The sequence below is a fragment of the Thamnophis elegans genome, chromosome 2 (assembly GCF_009769535.1).
Source record: "Thamnophis elegans isolate rThaEle1 chromosome 2, rThaEle1.pri, whole genome shotgun sequence".
NCBI lineage: Eukaryota > Metazoa > Chordata > Lepidosauria > Squamata > Colubridae > Thamnophis > Thamnophis elegans.
In genome coordinates this window covers 117,251,350-117,266,093 of record NC_045542.1, presented here as the reverse complement: position 1 = coordinate 117,266,093, position 14,744 = coordinate 117,251,350, and the positions used below count along the sequence as shown (strand labels likewise).

Here is a 14,744-nt window from a genome sequence, read left to right as displayed (position 1 = left end):
ATTTGAGGTAATGATAAATATAGGGGGTATCCTTAATTTTTCCATGGACATTTGCATTTAGGTTTATTTAAATTACAGGATGGACTACAAAATGTAAACGGTGCAAGATATTTGTTGTATTTCCTTTAGTGGTATTGTTGAAGTGAAGATCAAATATCTGTATTTTGAAATATATTTAAAAAGTTGAAACATCAAATCAAACGTCAAATGGGGTGTCCCAAAGGTGCTTTTTCAGGAGGCAACTGGACTTCTTTGTTTTTTCTTTGAAGACATTTTGCTTCTCGTTCAAGAAGCTTCTTCAGCTCTGACAGGATAGGGGGGGGATGGAAGGATTTATATTCCTTGCAGACAGCTGGTAATTTGCATTCTTTTAGAGGGTATTTGAAGCACTTGGAGGTTTATCTGTGTCCTCAGGGTCACCTAAGTAGTGTTCCTGGTTCTTGTCTTCAAAAGAAAAAAACAAGAAACTCCAGTTGCCTACTGAAAAAGCACATTTGGGACGACCATGACCTGGATGACTGAGAATCTCTACAAACATCAAATGGGGTGTACTTAGTTTTACTGTTTACTTTTAACTGTAGATAAATCTGTCCTCCAGATGAAGGAATACTGTAGGCATGCAGTTTAAGAACATAGACTGAATTACTTCCATCATGATAAAACACTGGTGAGAGCTAAGACATATCATATATAAAACTTTATGGCACTTTGGGTTCCAAAAGCATTAAAGGAAAGAAACATAAATGAGTTCATTTCATATAAGGGAGAAAAGGCCATATTTCTTAGGGTAAAGTTACATAATCCTGATGGGTAGTTTATCTACTACTCATAAGTGTATTTTTTACCTGAATTGAAAGCCTCATTTCATTTCACTTTTTTGTAGTATCTTGCAAAAAGCTTGCTATTGTCAATACTGCCAGCTCAGATTTTAGTAGCTATCATGTTTGGTAGACATGTTACTGCTTTCGGTGTCACTGAAAAAATACTCGTGGGTTCAGTCCAGCCTTAACCAAGAGCAAGTTTCAGTTCATTCTGCTCTAAAGACTTATTCTAGCCTTAGGAAAATAAACTTTGATAATTGGGGTTTGCCAATTCTGGATGCCAGACTTCAGTATTCTCTGTTTCCCTTTCCAATATACTGGCATGTTAGATATAGAAAAACTGTTATTCATTTTGTAATAATTGCAATACATAGTTGTGTGAGAGCTCTAGTGCTTCATACTGTCCCACACAGAGGTGGTATTCAGCAGGTTCTGACCAGTTCTGGAGAACCGGTAGTGGACATTTTGAGCAGTTTGGAGAACCGGTAAATACCACCTCTGACTGGCCCCACACCACCCGAGTCCCAGCTGATCAGAAGGAAATGGGGATTTTGCACTAACCTTCCCCTGGAATGGGGAGGGAATGGAGATTTTACAGTATCCTTCCCCTGCCACGCCCACCAAGCCATGCCATGCCACGCCACACCCACAGAACCGGTAATAAATTTTTTTTGAATCCTCCCACTGTTCCCAAATATATATGACTTTCACTCTTATTCCAAAGAGAAGTTGCCAAGGTTCCCACTGCCTTTGGGAAAATGTGTGGCAGAATATTGAAGCCTGAGCACATGCCAAATGAAAGGACTCTATAAAGTTGCACACATCCTTTGACGGCATGTGGATTATATTGATGAGCATTCCAAACTCCGGCATTATGTGTTTTTAATTCTATGTTAAATCCTTTTCAGATTTTTCTGCAGTCCCCCTGCATTTTTGGCTCTGTTAACAAAAGTAAACTAATAAAACAAGGAACTCATAAAGAGCTTTGGTCTGCAAATCTAAACATTGGAGCAAAATATTCTGATTTGCTATAAACAGAAAATTTACCATATATCATTTTTATACCGTTTCCTGTTAGACATTTTTTATTGTATATGCCAGGTAATCTCTGGCCCTTCTTATGTATTCTTCTACCATATTTCCCCCAAAAGAAGACCCAGTCTTATATGGGGGGGCTCCAAAATAAGCACGAAGGCTTATTTTTGGGGATGTCTTTTTTTTCATGTATGGGAGGCGCACTTCTGCTTGCTCATGGCCACAATGGAGCAGGATGTTTTGTGGTGTGCAAGGTCTATGGCCATGAGGCAGGGGTTGGAACTGCCCCATGTGCCCCACATTGGATTAGCTCAGGGCCCCCATAGCCAGGCCGCCCATATCCTGACACCTTCTCTCCTCACAGCAGTGGCTCCAGCAGGTCTGCCAGTCCTGGGAACCCCACTTCTTCTGCTTGCTTGTGGCTGCAAGGAAGCAGGAGGGCGAGATACGTGCTGGTGCCATGGCCACGAAACGAGGCAGGGGGATGAAGCTGCCCCATTTGTTCCATACAGGCTTAGCTCATGGCCTCTGGAGCCAGGCCATCCATGCCCCAACACCTGCCTTGCCTTGTGGCCATGGCACCAGTGCGTCACTCAGCTCCTACTCCATTGCAGCTGTGAGCAAGCAGAAGAAGTGGGCTGGTAGCCATGTGGGCTCCTGCTTGGCGTGATTGCTAGTGCTGCTACTGTGAGGCAGTTGTTGGGGCATGGATTGCCTGGCTGCGGGGGCCCTGACGTAACCCAGTGTGGGACAGGTGGGGCACCTCCAACCCCCCAACCTACCTCACCTTGTGTTGGCAGCACCACAAATAGCCAGACAGAGCGGCTGGCTGTGTAGGCTCTTAAGTAGGGCTTATTTTGAGGTAGGTCTTATATTAGATGTGTGAAAATAATGTTAGAGCTTATTTTCAGGATAGGGCTTATTTTCGGGAAAACACGGTAATAGAAACACTTTCTTTTTCATTTATTTCTCCTGTCGTTTGATTCGAAGGGATAGAATAGATATCTTCATTAGGTAAAGCATGTAATAAAGCAAGTAGCTTTGAATTATCACATGAGTATAAAGGTTGATTGCTGATTGCATTAACAGCATTTAATGTACAATGGAAATAAAGCATACATGAAAGGAAAAGGAATGCCTAGCAAATAGTTCAACACAAATCAAGGCTTCAACAAAGTATGAATAATGCTGGTTTACAGCTCATTCGACTTTCTAGAGAGTCAACATAGATCTCATAGTCTTACATAGACTGTAGATCTATGATGCAACAAAGAGTACAGGTTTAAAAATCTTAAAGGCAGCAGTTTTAGGATTACAGCCAAACTGCTCTCTAAGCCCAAAGAGCCAAGGACATTATTTGATTTACTGAATTATTCTAAGAAATGGAGTGGTTGGAGAGACTTGGAATGTCACTGGGATTAAGGTAAAAAGCAAGTCTGATCAGAGTTTAGATTTAGTCCTGTGCCATGGTGATAAAAGTGGTAAAAAGGCAATATTTCTCCTAGCATGTGTTGCGTTATGTATTTGAATATATAATTGTATATTATGCATAAACATAATTGTGCATTTATGTCATGTAATGTTATTAAATATACGGTCAGATATTAAAGTTGTTTTATTTCTGTTTTGTGTATAGGTAGGTTTTGGAGAGTTGCCTTTTGATAGCACCGACAGCTTCAGTAGTTATCCTGATCTGTGTTTCCGAGTGTCAAATTACAGTTTCCTGTGTCACAAGGTATAGGAGGCATTGATTTGATTTGGGTCGATTCTTGTTGTATTCCTAAATATTAAGATCTTGTATAGAACCAATGATACTCACTCATTTATTTATGGGACATCTTGTAGGAAATTTCCAGAATAGGAATGTGCTATCAGAAAGAGTAAATGGTTACTTATGAAACCTGTATGTCTTCCAACTTTCAAAGAGTCTTGGGGGCTCACAACAACAAGTTACAATAAAGTAAATAAAACAAAAAATAAAGATTAAAGATGGCAGGCATGATGAATTTTGATCTTTAAAAAGTTTGGGATGGGTAACTTGTCACAGACCTCTTTCTGCATCCTGCTCCTTGCCTATTTTAACCAAGAAGATTCCATTATTGTGTGTGTGTATGTGTGTGTGTATACACATATACATCCATACACATACAAATGCATACACCTACATATTCTTTCTCTTTTTGAAGGCATTTTTCTGTGGCCGAAGTGACTATTTCAAAGCCCTTCTGGAGGACCACTTCTCGGAGAGTGAGGAGCTACAAACCCAACCCAGTATCCCTGTGGTGACTCTTCACAACATTTCAGAGGAGATCTTCATCAGAGTTCTCTATTACATCTACAGTGATGACACAGAGGTGAGGCTGGGTTCCTTCTCTCTCAGCATGAGGCCCTTTAGACTATTCCTTCTAGCAAGGATGACAATGTTATAGAGCAAAATAAACGTATCAGAACCGGCAATGTCTGATGCTTGCTGTACTTTTATGAAGATCAATAAAAGTATCCATTAAATTAAGGTAACATAATCTCTTCCATCCTTTTTTGATTCTCTTAAAATATTTCTCTACCTTTCTGCAATTTTTGTGATTCTTGGCTGATTTACCATTTTTTGGCTTGCATTTTACTTGAGACTTTATTAATAAAAGACATATTTGAATATAATTATTTTTTTTTTTGTTAAAAAGAAGTGACTTGTTCTGTTTCCTGGATTCCTGCCCTATATATACAATAATTTTACAAATCCCTCCCTACCCTTATGGGTGGCATGTGTCTTCCTCCGTTGAAGGTCCTCTAGCAGAGGCCTGGGAGTTTGAGGGTTCTGCGCAGTGTCTTAACTGTCCCTAGCAATGCAGTTTACTGGACAAGGGAGCGCTGATGTCAATCCTGGGATCTGTTGGGAGCCATACTCTTCCCAGCTTAGGAGTCACAGTCCCAAATGCTTGTTACACCCCTGAGACCTTTTTGGCCTTTACTTTCACATATATCTTTTGTTTCCCTATACATGGAGAATACGTGTGTGTGTGTGTGTGTGTGTGTGTGTGTGTGTGTACCCCTTTGTTCCACACCAAAGCACACTCCGAGTCAGAGATAAATTACGGCATTTAATTAACAGACAAACAGGTCCTTGGCAGCAACCCAGCACAGACAGGCTTGGGCAGCAATAAACACAGATAAAGCTTGGCAGCAATCCAGCTTGTCAAGCTCATGTTCTCCGACATTCGATTCTGTGATGACTTCTGCAAAGAGGGGCGTGTGCACAAGTAGCCTTTTTATAGTCTGGAGAGGAGCCTAATGACCACCAGCTGAGTGCAATTACCTGTAATTGCGTAATTGTTCCTGACGCCTAGTAGCTCTTCGATGCCATGCATCCAGGAAGAACTCACTACTGGCTTCCGGCTCACTGTCCCTTGTCTCCTCCCCACTGGTCCAAGGCTCAGGTGCCTCCTGGTGGCCAACCAGTTTCTCTGCGCCCTGCTTGGAGTCGGAACCCTGTCCAGGGTCCTCCACATCCTCCAGAGCCGACTCAGAGGGCCCCTCACTGTGGGAGTCTGGTGGTAGCTCAAACGGCTCCTGCTGGGCCACAACACATATGTATACACAACTTTCATACACACACATGCATATATCGACACATGTTCATTCTTTCACTTTTGAAAGTGAAATTTTCACTTTCAAGGAATATTTTTGTAAATTATATTGTTGACTCAACAGGAAAGATGGGCGAAAAAAAGTCCCAGAACCAAAAACTTGTGATTGCCAAGAATAATGTAGGGATGTATCCATAAAGCAAGCAGGAATTGAGCTCAGTGGAAAAGTGACATTACAGAAGCCTGATAGTGCACAGAGTGGTCAGTTTGCCAGTAGAGGGCAGTATACAGTTAGCAAACTGGCCAGAGCTAAAAATAGTTTGTGCTGTTTTTATGCTGCATTTTCTTGTCGCATATAGTGCAAAGTCTTGGTTGCAGCTTTAGAATTTAGAAAATTCTTAATGGAACTGAACTCTATAGCATAGATGCTCTATTTTCTCTACCTCATTCTGACAGTTGAGTTCTGAGAAACTTGATAACCAGGTATTTTTCACAGATAATGATGAATTTGTTTAATAAGAATTCTTCAAAAAGGTAGAGGATATGAAACAATAGTGTGGTGTCTGTGATGTCAACATGATTATAGACACTAGCCCACTAAATATCTGTTTTTCCCCCAAGACAGTGAATTTTCAGTGTAAAATGGAAGAGTGGTAACTGTCACATTCAGTCATTCATTATAATGCAGTCAAATAAGCAATGGTCTTTGGACAAATTAAACTTAAAATAAAGTCATAAATATATGCCTTGTTTTTCTAAGTTTAAGGAGAAATTAACATTTAACATCTGAGCCATGAAGTTCCATCAGGTATGATAGGTAAAATGTCATCTCCGTACATTGAATGTATATCTCACAATGAACTAGCCTAATTTCACTGCAGAGGAACTTGGCCTGTGTACTGTATACTTGTCTATATGTGCACAGTACTTCATGTACTGAAAAGGAAGAACAAAGGCAGAGAATAGCTGCACCCTTTCTTCTGAAGACGGATTTATTAGATTGCTCTCCACAATAACTGCTTTTTGCCTGTTTATTTTTTTTTTTTTTGCCCTAGAGAGTAACCATATTTGCTCTTCAACAGACGTAAGTGAAAGATATAATAGTGACTTCTTTCTAGCATTAAGTCAATTATTGTGTCATCCTCTCCCTAAATTTATCGCACCAAGAAGATATGTTGACTGCTCCACAGTCTTGCGACAATTGTTCTGTAGAGGATAGATGTAGAGCAGGAGCTCCTGTTGCTCTGTGGAACATTGTTTGAGATTGTGCCCCTTCCTTTTCTCTTTGCTGCCCTGCAGGACAAGAGTAAAGCTGCCAAACCAAGCCATCTGTCCTTGTTTTCCTTTAGCCAGCTAAAAGGCACTTTCCCACTTCCACCATCAAGGTCATTTTGAATCAGGATTTCATTCCCTAAGATGTTGCTACTCCCCCTAGCTTAGTGTCCTTTGCCAATGCAATACAGGTAGTCCTCATTTAAGGGCCATTTGTTTACTGACTATTTGAAATGACAATGGTGCTGAAAAAATTCTATTTAGACCAGTCCTTGAAGTTATGACCAGTCCTATGGAAGTTCTGGTCACTTGAACAGAATTTGAGCACTTGGCAGCCTGCCTGCATTTATGAACCATGGCACGACAAAACCGCGCTCGTCAAAATAGCGGTGATAAAACCGTGTCGCTAAAGCCGCGATGTTATCACCACGCGTCATCACCGCGGCGACAACACCGCGGCGACAACACCGCGGTGACAGAAGGGCGCTTTAAAACAGCACGGCGGCAGAAAGCCGATTTAAATTAAGGTAAGGGTTAGGATTAGGTTTAGGGGTTTGCTTTAGGGTTAGGTTTAGTGTTAGGTTTAGGGTGCTTCAGAAGGTGCGGATTTGCCCTCCGCCCTTGTGTCAGCGCGGTAAGGTCGCATTTGCTTTAGCGATTCCGATGGCGCGGATTAGCACTCGCGCTTATGTCTCCGTGGATAAGGGCTTCGCGGTATTGTGGTGGAACCTTATGAACACAGAGGTACTTCAACTCTTCCCCTCCCACCCATCATCCTCCCATCTCTGCCCATTTGGCCACACTGCATTCCTCTGCTCCTGACCCTCTGCACTCCCATCCCCAGCTGACCTTGATGATACAGCTGCTGGATTCACCTCGTAGCAGACGGAAGAAGGTAACAAAGGACAAATGGAGGTGCAGAGAGCGAGATCAAAAGAGCAAAGATGGTGGGGAGGAGATAGGTTGATTGGAGGTATTGAAGCACCTTGTGGATGAAAAGGTATGCTCCAAGCACCTGGATTTTGATCCTGTGACTGCAGGGATGCTGTAAGACCCATTGCAGACCCATGATAAATGCCATTTGTTTAGCACTTTGAATGGTTTTTGGGTGAGGGCTGTCTATATTGTGAGATAAATGAAAAGACTGAAAATATCAATGCTGTGTGTAATCATTAACAATATTGTAGATTTATTAATCTTAAATTACACATGTACTGATCAGGGAATTGAGGAATACGATGCCAGAAGACACTTGTTATTTGTTGGATTTATACTTCTTTCCTCAAGCAACTTTAGGCACCACACATAGCACTACACCTTTAATTCCCCCTGCTCCCAACAGCCCTGGGATATAGGTTGAGGAGAGAACGTATGAGTTGTCCCAAGTGCACTTCCATGGCTGAGATTGAACTACAATCTGTGTCTCCTTAGTCCTAATCCAGATTGGGTTTTCAGTCTGTTTTGTAGATGGGCCATGTATTGGCTTCGGAGTCATACTGAATCTAGTTACATTGATACCTTTTTGTCCCAGCAGTTGTCTCCTGAAAACGCCTATGAAGTGCTTTGTGTGGCCGATATGTATCTGTTACCTGGGCTCAAGCGCCTGTGTGGGAGAATTTTGGCACAGGTTCTTGATGAAGACAGTGTTGTCAGCATCTGGAAGATTGCAAAGCTATTCCAGCTGACCCGATTGGAAGATCAATGCACAGAGTATATGGCAAGGATAATTGAGAAGGTAATAAAGAGAAGGTGAAGGACAGCTACTATAGATAATATTTGTCTGGCAGGCTACAAATGAATATTTGATATGAAAGGTCTTTAAAACTTTTAAGTTCCAATAAGCGATTATTTTATTTGTAAAATTTGATATTTTTTATAACCATAACCACAGTTGGTTTCTATAGAAATGGATGTATATAGGAAGGAATGTCAAATAGTGAAATAAACACTATTTCCCATGTTATAGTGAGAAAAATGATAACTCTGCCAAGCTGTTTCTTCATCTAAAAAACTTTTATCAATACAAATACTATGTACAGTTACAATTTATATTTAACCAAAAGCAAGACAATCCTTCAAAAGCAATCCCATCAAATGTGGAATAAATAGAAGAATATGAAAACTATCAAAAATCTTAACATGGCAGCTTCAGTGAAACTAATGATAGATATTTCCTCTTCAACTAATGATCTGATGAAGTGAGCTACAGCTTATGCCTTTTAATTAAAAATATTTGTTGAAAAAGAAAAAATGCTATCAATTCATGATTTCCCCCCACTTTAAGATATGTGTGATACAGTTTTATATGTTTCTGTACTCCCCAAAAGTCATGGTTTAGGGGGAAAATAATTAATACCTAATAATGATGAGACAGAATTGGTCTAAAGGAACACACTATGTCAGTTCTAAGATAATATTCTGTGTTCTTAATCAATGTGTGATGCATTTTAATTTTGTCAAGCCAAACCTTTATAAAATGAAGGAATTTCTTTGAAGTGATTTAAATTTTTGTCATGAACAAAATGAATTCATAAGAACAGTTAATTTAATCCCTAAGCTTCTTGGAACCTCAGTGGCACCTGTGTTAACATCCATATAAGTGAGAATTGATATAATTAAGAATGTATATGAGAATGTTCTTATTTGGCTAAGAAGTCTTTTATTACGCATTGGAAAGTTATTAACTTTTTTTTAACTTTAAAACCTCTACTTCTAAATCGTTAGTACTGGAATGAATATCATCCTGATTTATATGGCTGCTTTATTAAAATATTTAAAAATAGACAATATAAATATGAAGTATTTTATATTATTGGTGATGTAATAGGGAAATTTAAGTGATTTGTCTGAACCAGTTGCCTGATATGCTTAGCATGTGGTTGGTATTTTTAGATAGAGATGTAACATGTGAATGAGATATTCATCCTAAGAATTTATGAGATGGGTTGACTGTGTGTGTCGGTATATGTCTGTGTGTGTAGTATTGAATTATTTATAAATTCAGTTGTGTATTTTTTCCCATATGGAAAATTGTTCAAGTTTGCATATAAAAATAATAACACTGGTTTCATATCGGCTCTTTTTTTCATATACTAAATCTTGGCTGCATGGACCAGCTTAGGCTACAAGAGAAAATTTGTGAAAGAGTGTGAATTATCATATACATACTTAAGTCACATGCAGCAATGTCCTGTTGCTTTAATCTTGAGTATATGTTGTACCTTTTGAAAGTACATGTAGAGAAAGCTACATTTTATCATTCTAATTAAATTGATGAGGAAATCATTTTTTGAGTTATGCTTTAAGTAGTCTGTAGTACATTGTATATACACTGTGTGTGTGTGTGTGTGAATGTGTATGTGATGATAGATAGATAGATAGATAGATAGATAGATAGATAGATAGATAGATAGATAGATAGATGATATCGATATCCACACGAGTGTTTGTCCCAGTAAAGGGAAATGGTGGTGTTTCTTCCCATGTAATTTCACACATGTTATGGAATATGGAAAATCTGTTTGGCCCGCATCAATTTTTCCTAAGTGAAATTCACTGTTCCCTAATCAATTCACTGATGTTATAAATGGTTCTAATTAGCACTCCCACATAAGTTGCAACATTCTTTACTTAACAGGCTTTGAAAGAGGTGTGAAATTCTTTCCTGTCTGTGAAAATGCACCCCCCCCATAAATTAACAGTTTCACTAATACAAAATTCCTCACCCATGTTTTTAATAGGAACAAGCATAGCCCAATTTTGCTTGTCATAGACCCAACAATTGATTTTTTTGTAATTGTCCTTCTCATCTCCAAACCAGTACGAGATATTGAACTAATCTCCCCCGAGTTCAGAATTCAAAGAAGTCCTTTTCATTGTTATAATTTATTGGAAAAAGCTATCCAAAACAGAAGCATGAAGTGGAGACAATGCTTGTTATGATGTGAGTGAGGCTGCAGACATTCCCCTGTGAGTTGTGTGTTTAAAAGCAATCTGGCTAAAAGGCCAATGGTCAAGGTTTGATCCCAAGATCCTTAGCTATTATTTTCAAAAGATTGTGCCATCGCTATATATTCTTTGTTATAGCATTAGAACGCTGCATTTTTAAGATATATTTTGATTTTATTCTGAGAGCAGAATCAGGTCGGTGAAAAGAGTGGTTTTTAGGGTTAGCCGACTCACACTCTTGTATGCTTCAGTATTTACGTTTATTGCCATTGACAGCAGTTTGATAAAGATTCTCCTGGATTTATCCATTTTCTGTCTTTTGTTTCTTCAGTTAGTGGAGTCTGAGGAATTTGCTGCAGCAGTGAAGGAGAATGCGGATGCCGTGGAAGAGCGGCAGGAGACAGACTCTATTCCTCTTGTGGATGACATCCGCTTTCACATTACCAGCAATGTTCAAACGTACAGCGCCATTGAAGAGGCGAACCAGAAATTAGATGCCCTGGATAATCTTTTGGCTAGCATAGGACTTGAATGTTAACCTGGGAGGTTTTCTTGTGTCATTATATGAAGTATCAGTTCAGAGTTTATTTCTGCAAAGTTCACATCTTTTTCTCTCTGTTTGATTTTCCCATTTCTTTATGCTTTATTTAAGTTTCCCTTATTCTTTGATGTTACTATTACATCTGGATTAGTATTTCTTCTTCTTCCAGGAAATGGGTCCCCAGAAGAATCTGTATTTTGAAAACGTGGTTAGGTGTATGTTACGTTGTTGAGGAAAGATTTGCATACCTTATATAAGAAATGTACTGTTTGCTGTCTCAAAAATCCTAATGAAAAGGGGTCCATCCTTCAGAATATTGCCATTCCTGCTGGGTAAAGAAGGAAATGAAAGCTTTTACTGAATTATAAGAATATGAAGTTGGTGGACTAGAAGCTGAGATTGCCTACTGTTTGTTAGTCTTACACCCTAATCTTCCAAATGTGCACAGCCGGATCTGAGCAGACCCTCAGTTTTTTAATGTAGCTACCTTATTCATCAGGTCATCAAATTCATTTACTTAAAAAGAAATCTGTTCTGATCCTTGAAATAAAATATTTTGTCATCGCTAGGTGCAAATGCACGGCCTCGCCCCCTCCTTTCCCTGCTATATTGTAGGGGACATTGAGACATGGAGGTTTAGTATATCTGTAGATAGTAACTTTCCTTTGATTTTAGTATGCTTGGGGATTCACTTAAGTGATTCACAAATGTTAGCATGGAGTATGTATGTACAAGTGACTGTGCTGTACTTGCACGATACCACAATGGACCGATGGAGCACTGTTTCCCTTTGCAGTGGAAGCATAAATCTGTTTTGTACCGATCCCAATATTGTGAGGCAAGAGAAGGTATCATCTTGCTAACTAGTTCTACCCTTTGATATATTGAATGGCAGAGGGGAATATATTCACATGGCATAGTCTACACCAGGGGTGCCAAGCTGGTGTCATCATGTGATGTATCACAACTTTTTTAAACCAAGGGTGTGTGTGGCCAGCACATGATGCATCTGGTCTGTGGGCCACGAGTTTGACACCCCTGGCTTACATAGTGCAATATTTTAGGGTATACATCATTTGAATTAAGTCAGTTCACATTAAGGTCACCTATGTGAAGATCTGTATAAAAAATTAACATTCTATTGTTGGATGCAGTGCGGTGTGGGTTGTCCATATGTACACAGTTCTAATATCTACAATCACCTGTTGATAACAGATGTTCTGGCTGGCTCTAGGTAATTGATTGGCAGGTTTCCTAAATGAGACTACCGCTGTTTCCCCATTCTGTATATATTAAATCTAGGGTATATATAGATAACTCATGAGATTAGTTTAATTACTAAATTCAGAACAACATAGCAGAGACATAGAGGTGTCCTGAACTACTATTTCTCAAGTTTTCTACCTGACCTTTCATAATCTGCCTCATCATCATGCCATATTTACATGTTGCACAGAAAAAAGATAAAATATTGTGGTTATTAAGATCTTAATCTGTAAGTAAATAGTGTCTCACCATTGTCCAGTTCATTATGTTTGTTGTTACTGCCTCCCCTTCTCCCCATTATGAATGATGGATGGAAAATGTATTCGGGCCATTCCGAGAGTGGGAGGGGAGGGATGGGAAATGTAGAAAAATGAGTGCTCAATATAGAAACCATACTAGGTAGATCAGCCAGGGTTCTGGGTCACCCAACTACTCTAGAATTATGTGCTCATCGTTAGAGAAATTTGACAAGGAAAAAACTAAATCCCATTTGGCTTATCCTGACTTTATGAGGCAATATTGTCCCTATACTATGGTAATACTGTTAGTAAGTGTTACAGCAATTGCAATGGTAGATTAACTTTAGTGAGACATGGATGCAACTAAAATGATGTTGGATTCTAGCACAATTTTCCATGCACTGATAACTCTTTATCCATAAGGTCAAGAACTTGTGTGTTCTTAATAGTCTGCCAAGGAAAGCACACCTCTTAAAGAAATGGTGCTTATTTAAAAGCATGTGGAACTAGTCTTGTTATTCACAAGCCATAAATAAAGCCTGGCCAAGGTCTGTCTTTTCCTGCATTTTACTAGGACAATGAAGGGAACTAAAATGCTGCATTTCTTGACATTTCTTTTTGGCAAACATCTTTGGCAAATATTATAGAATCTTTCTTGTACCAATTTATAAACCCCGCTCCAGTGAATAAATGGACATCATACTGGAATAAATCATAAAAACCTTTTCTATTTCCATTTTTTATTTGAAACAGTAAATTATTGGAACAAAAAGCACAGTAAGCTTTTTTATACATAGCATCCCAGTGTTCTCTTCCTTGCAAGTATCTAGTAAAGTTAACATGATGTAAGCACAGAAAATTACTACTGGTAATTGCTTTTAGTGTTTGGTTTTTTAAAAATAAAAATACTTTTTAAAAATATTGTCCAGTTATCTTTTAGATAAGCAGTGAAGGTGGCTTAACAAAGCTTAGTACTGAGAATTGTAAGTAAATTCAGAATGAATTACCAGTATTAATGTGTTTTGAAGCTGCTGCTCAGTGCAGTTCCTTGATGAATTGTCCCCTTGTTCTGTCTTGTATTTTGTTGGTTGTCCTTGTATAAATCAGAGTTGTGTATAAAAACAGATAATACCTATTTAACATACGTATAGTGAAAACTCACCTTCCTTAAGTCCAAAGAGGATCTCTAATTATTTATCGTATAGTCTTCCTGGCTATTAATTGCATTGTTAAAAGTTTAAATGTCAGACTTCTTACTATTATGAACTTACTTTTAACCTGGCTCTCTATTATTTAAAATAAAGAGAATGTAAAGCTTTACAGAATGGCAATATAATTATATATTTAAAAGCTTAATATATAAGCATGTGTGCAGCAATAAAGAGTCTATTTCATTAATCTTGCTTTTCCTGTGCCTCATTAATTATTAAAATTGAGTGCTGCAAATGTTCCATATTATTTATGCTACCAAGACTCAACCTTGATGCCATCTTCCAATCAACAGTAACATTTACTGATGGCATATTTAATTGCCAGAAGTTACCATTTAGAGATGATAGTAGCTTGGGAAAATGCTTTATATATATAGACCTGATACCATTTAATTTGACACTAAACACAGCTATCAGACTATTGATATAGGAACTTGCATCATTTCTGAATCTAGTCTTGTGGATGCCAATATTTTATAGTACTTAATTCTGTGTGGTTTAAAAAATATATGAAAAAATGAAAGCACAAGCTTTTCATGGCTTTGTCAGGAAAAAGTAGCACACAGGGGAACTGGAGTAATGCCAGCATTTTTCTTAGGTAATTGAATATTTTGTCTCCTTCACAGAATCAAAGGGTATAATTCTAACTTCACCAAAGCAATCCAAGTTTTAGTAGTTCAAAGTTTGTCAGTATCACATTCTGGCTGCTTTATAGTTCACAATACTCCTAGCCGATGACTTTAACCCTTCCATATCATTATCTTACAAGATGTTAACAAAGCCTTGCAAGATATATGGGGAACCAGAGTCAATGTGTATAGTGGCCA

The 14,744-nt window shown here is 38.6% G+C and overlaps 1 protein-coding gene across 1 annotated transcript in view; it reads left to right on the top strand.

Moving 5' to 3' along the window:
* ABTB1 (ankyrin repeat and BTB domain containing 1) overlaps nt 1-14,104 on the top strand; it is a 29,761-nt gene extending 15,657 nt beyond the window's left edge. The window contains exons 9-12 of the mRNA XM_032211111.1: nt 3,493-3,591; nt 4,043-4,210; nt 8,247-8,447; nt 10,992-14,104. Of these exons, the coding sequence (XP_032067002.1) occupies nt 3,493-3,591; nt 4,043-4,210; nt 8,247-8,447; nt 10,992-11,198 (675 nt within the window). The 3' untranslated portion in view covers nt 11,199-14,104. The remainder of the gene's footprint in view (nt 1-3,492; nt 3,592-4,042; nt 4,211-8,246; nt 8,448-10,991) is intronic.
* Nucleotides 14,105-14,744: the final 640 nt, after the last annotated feature.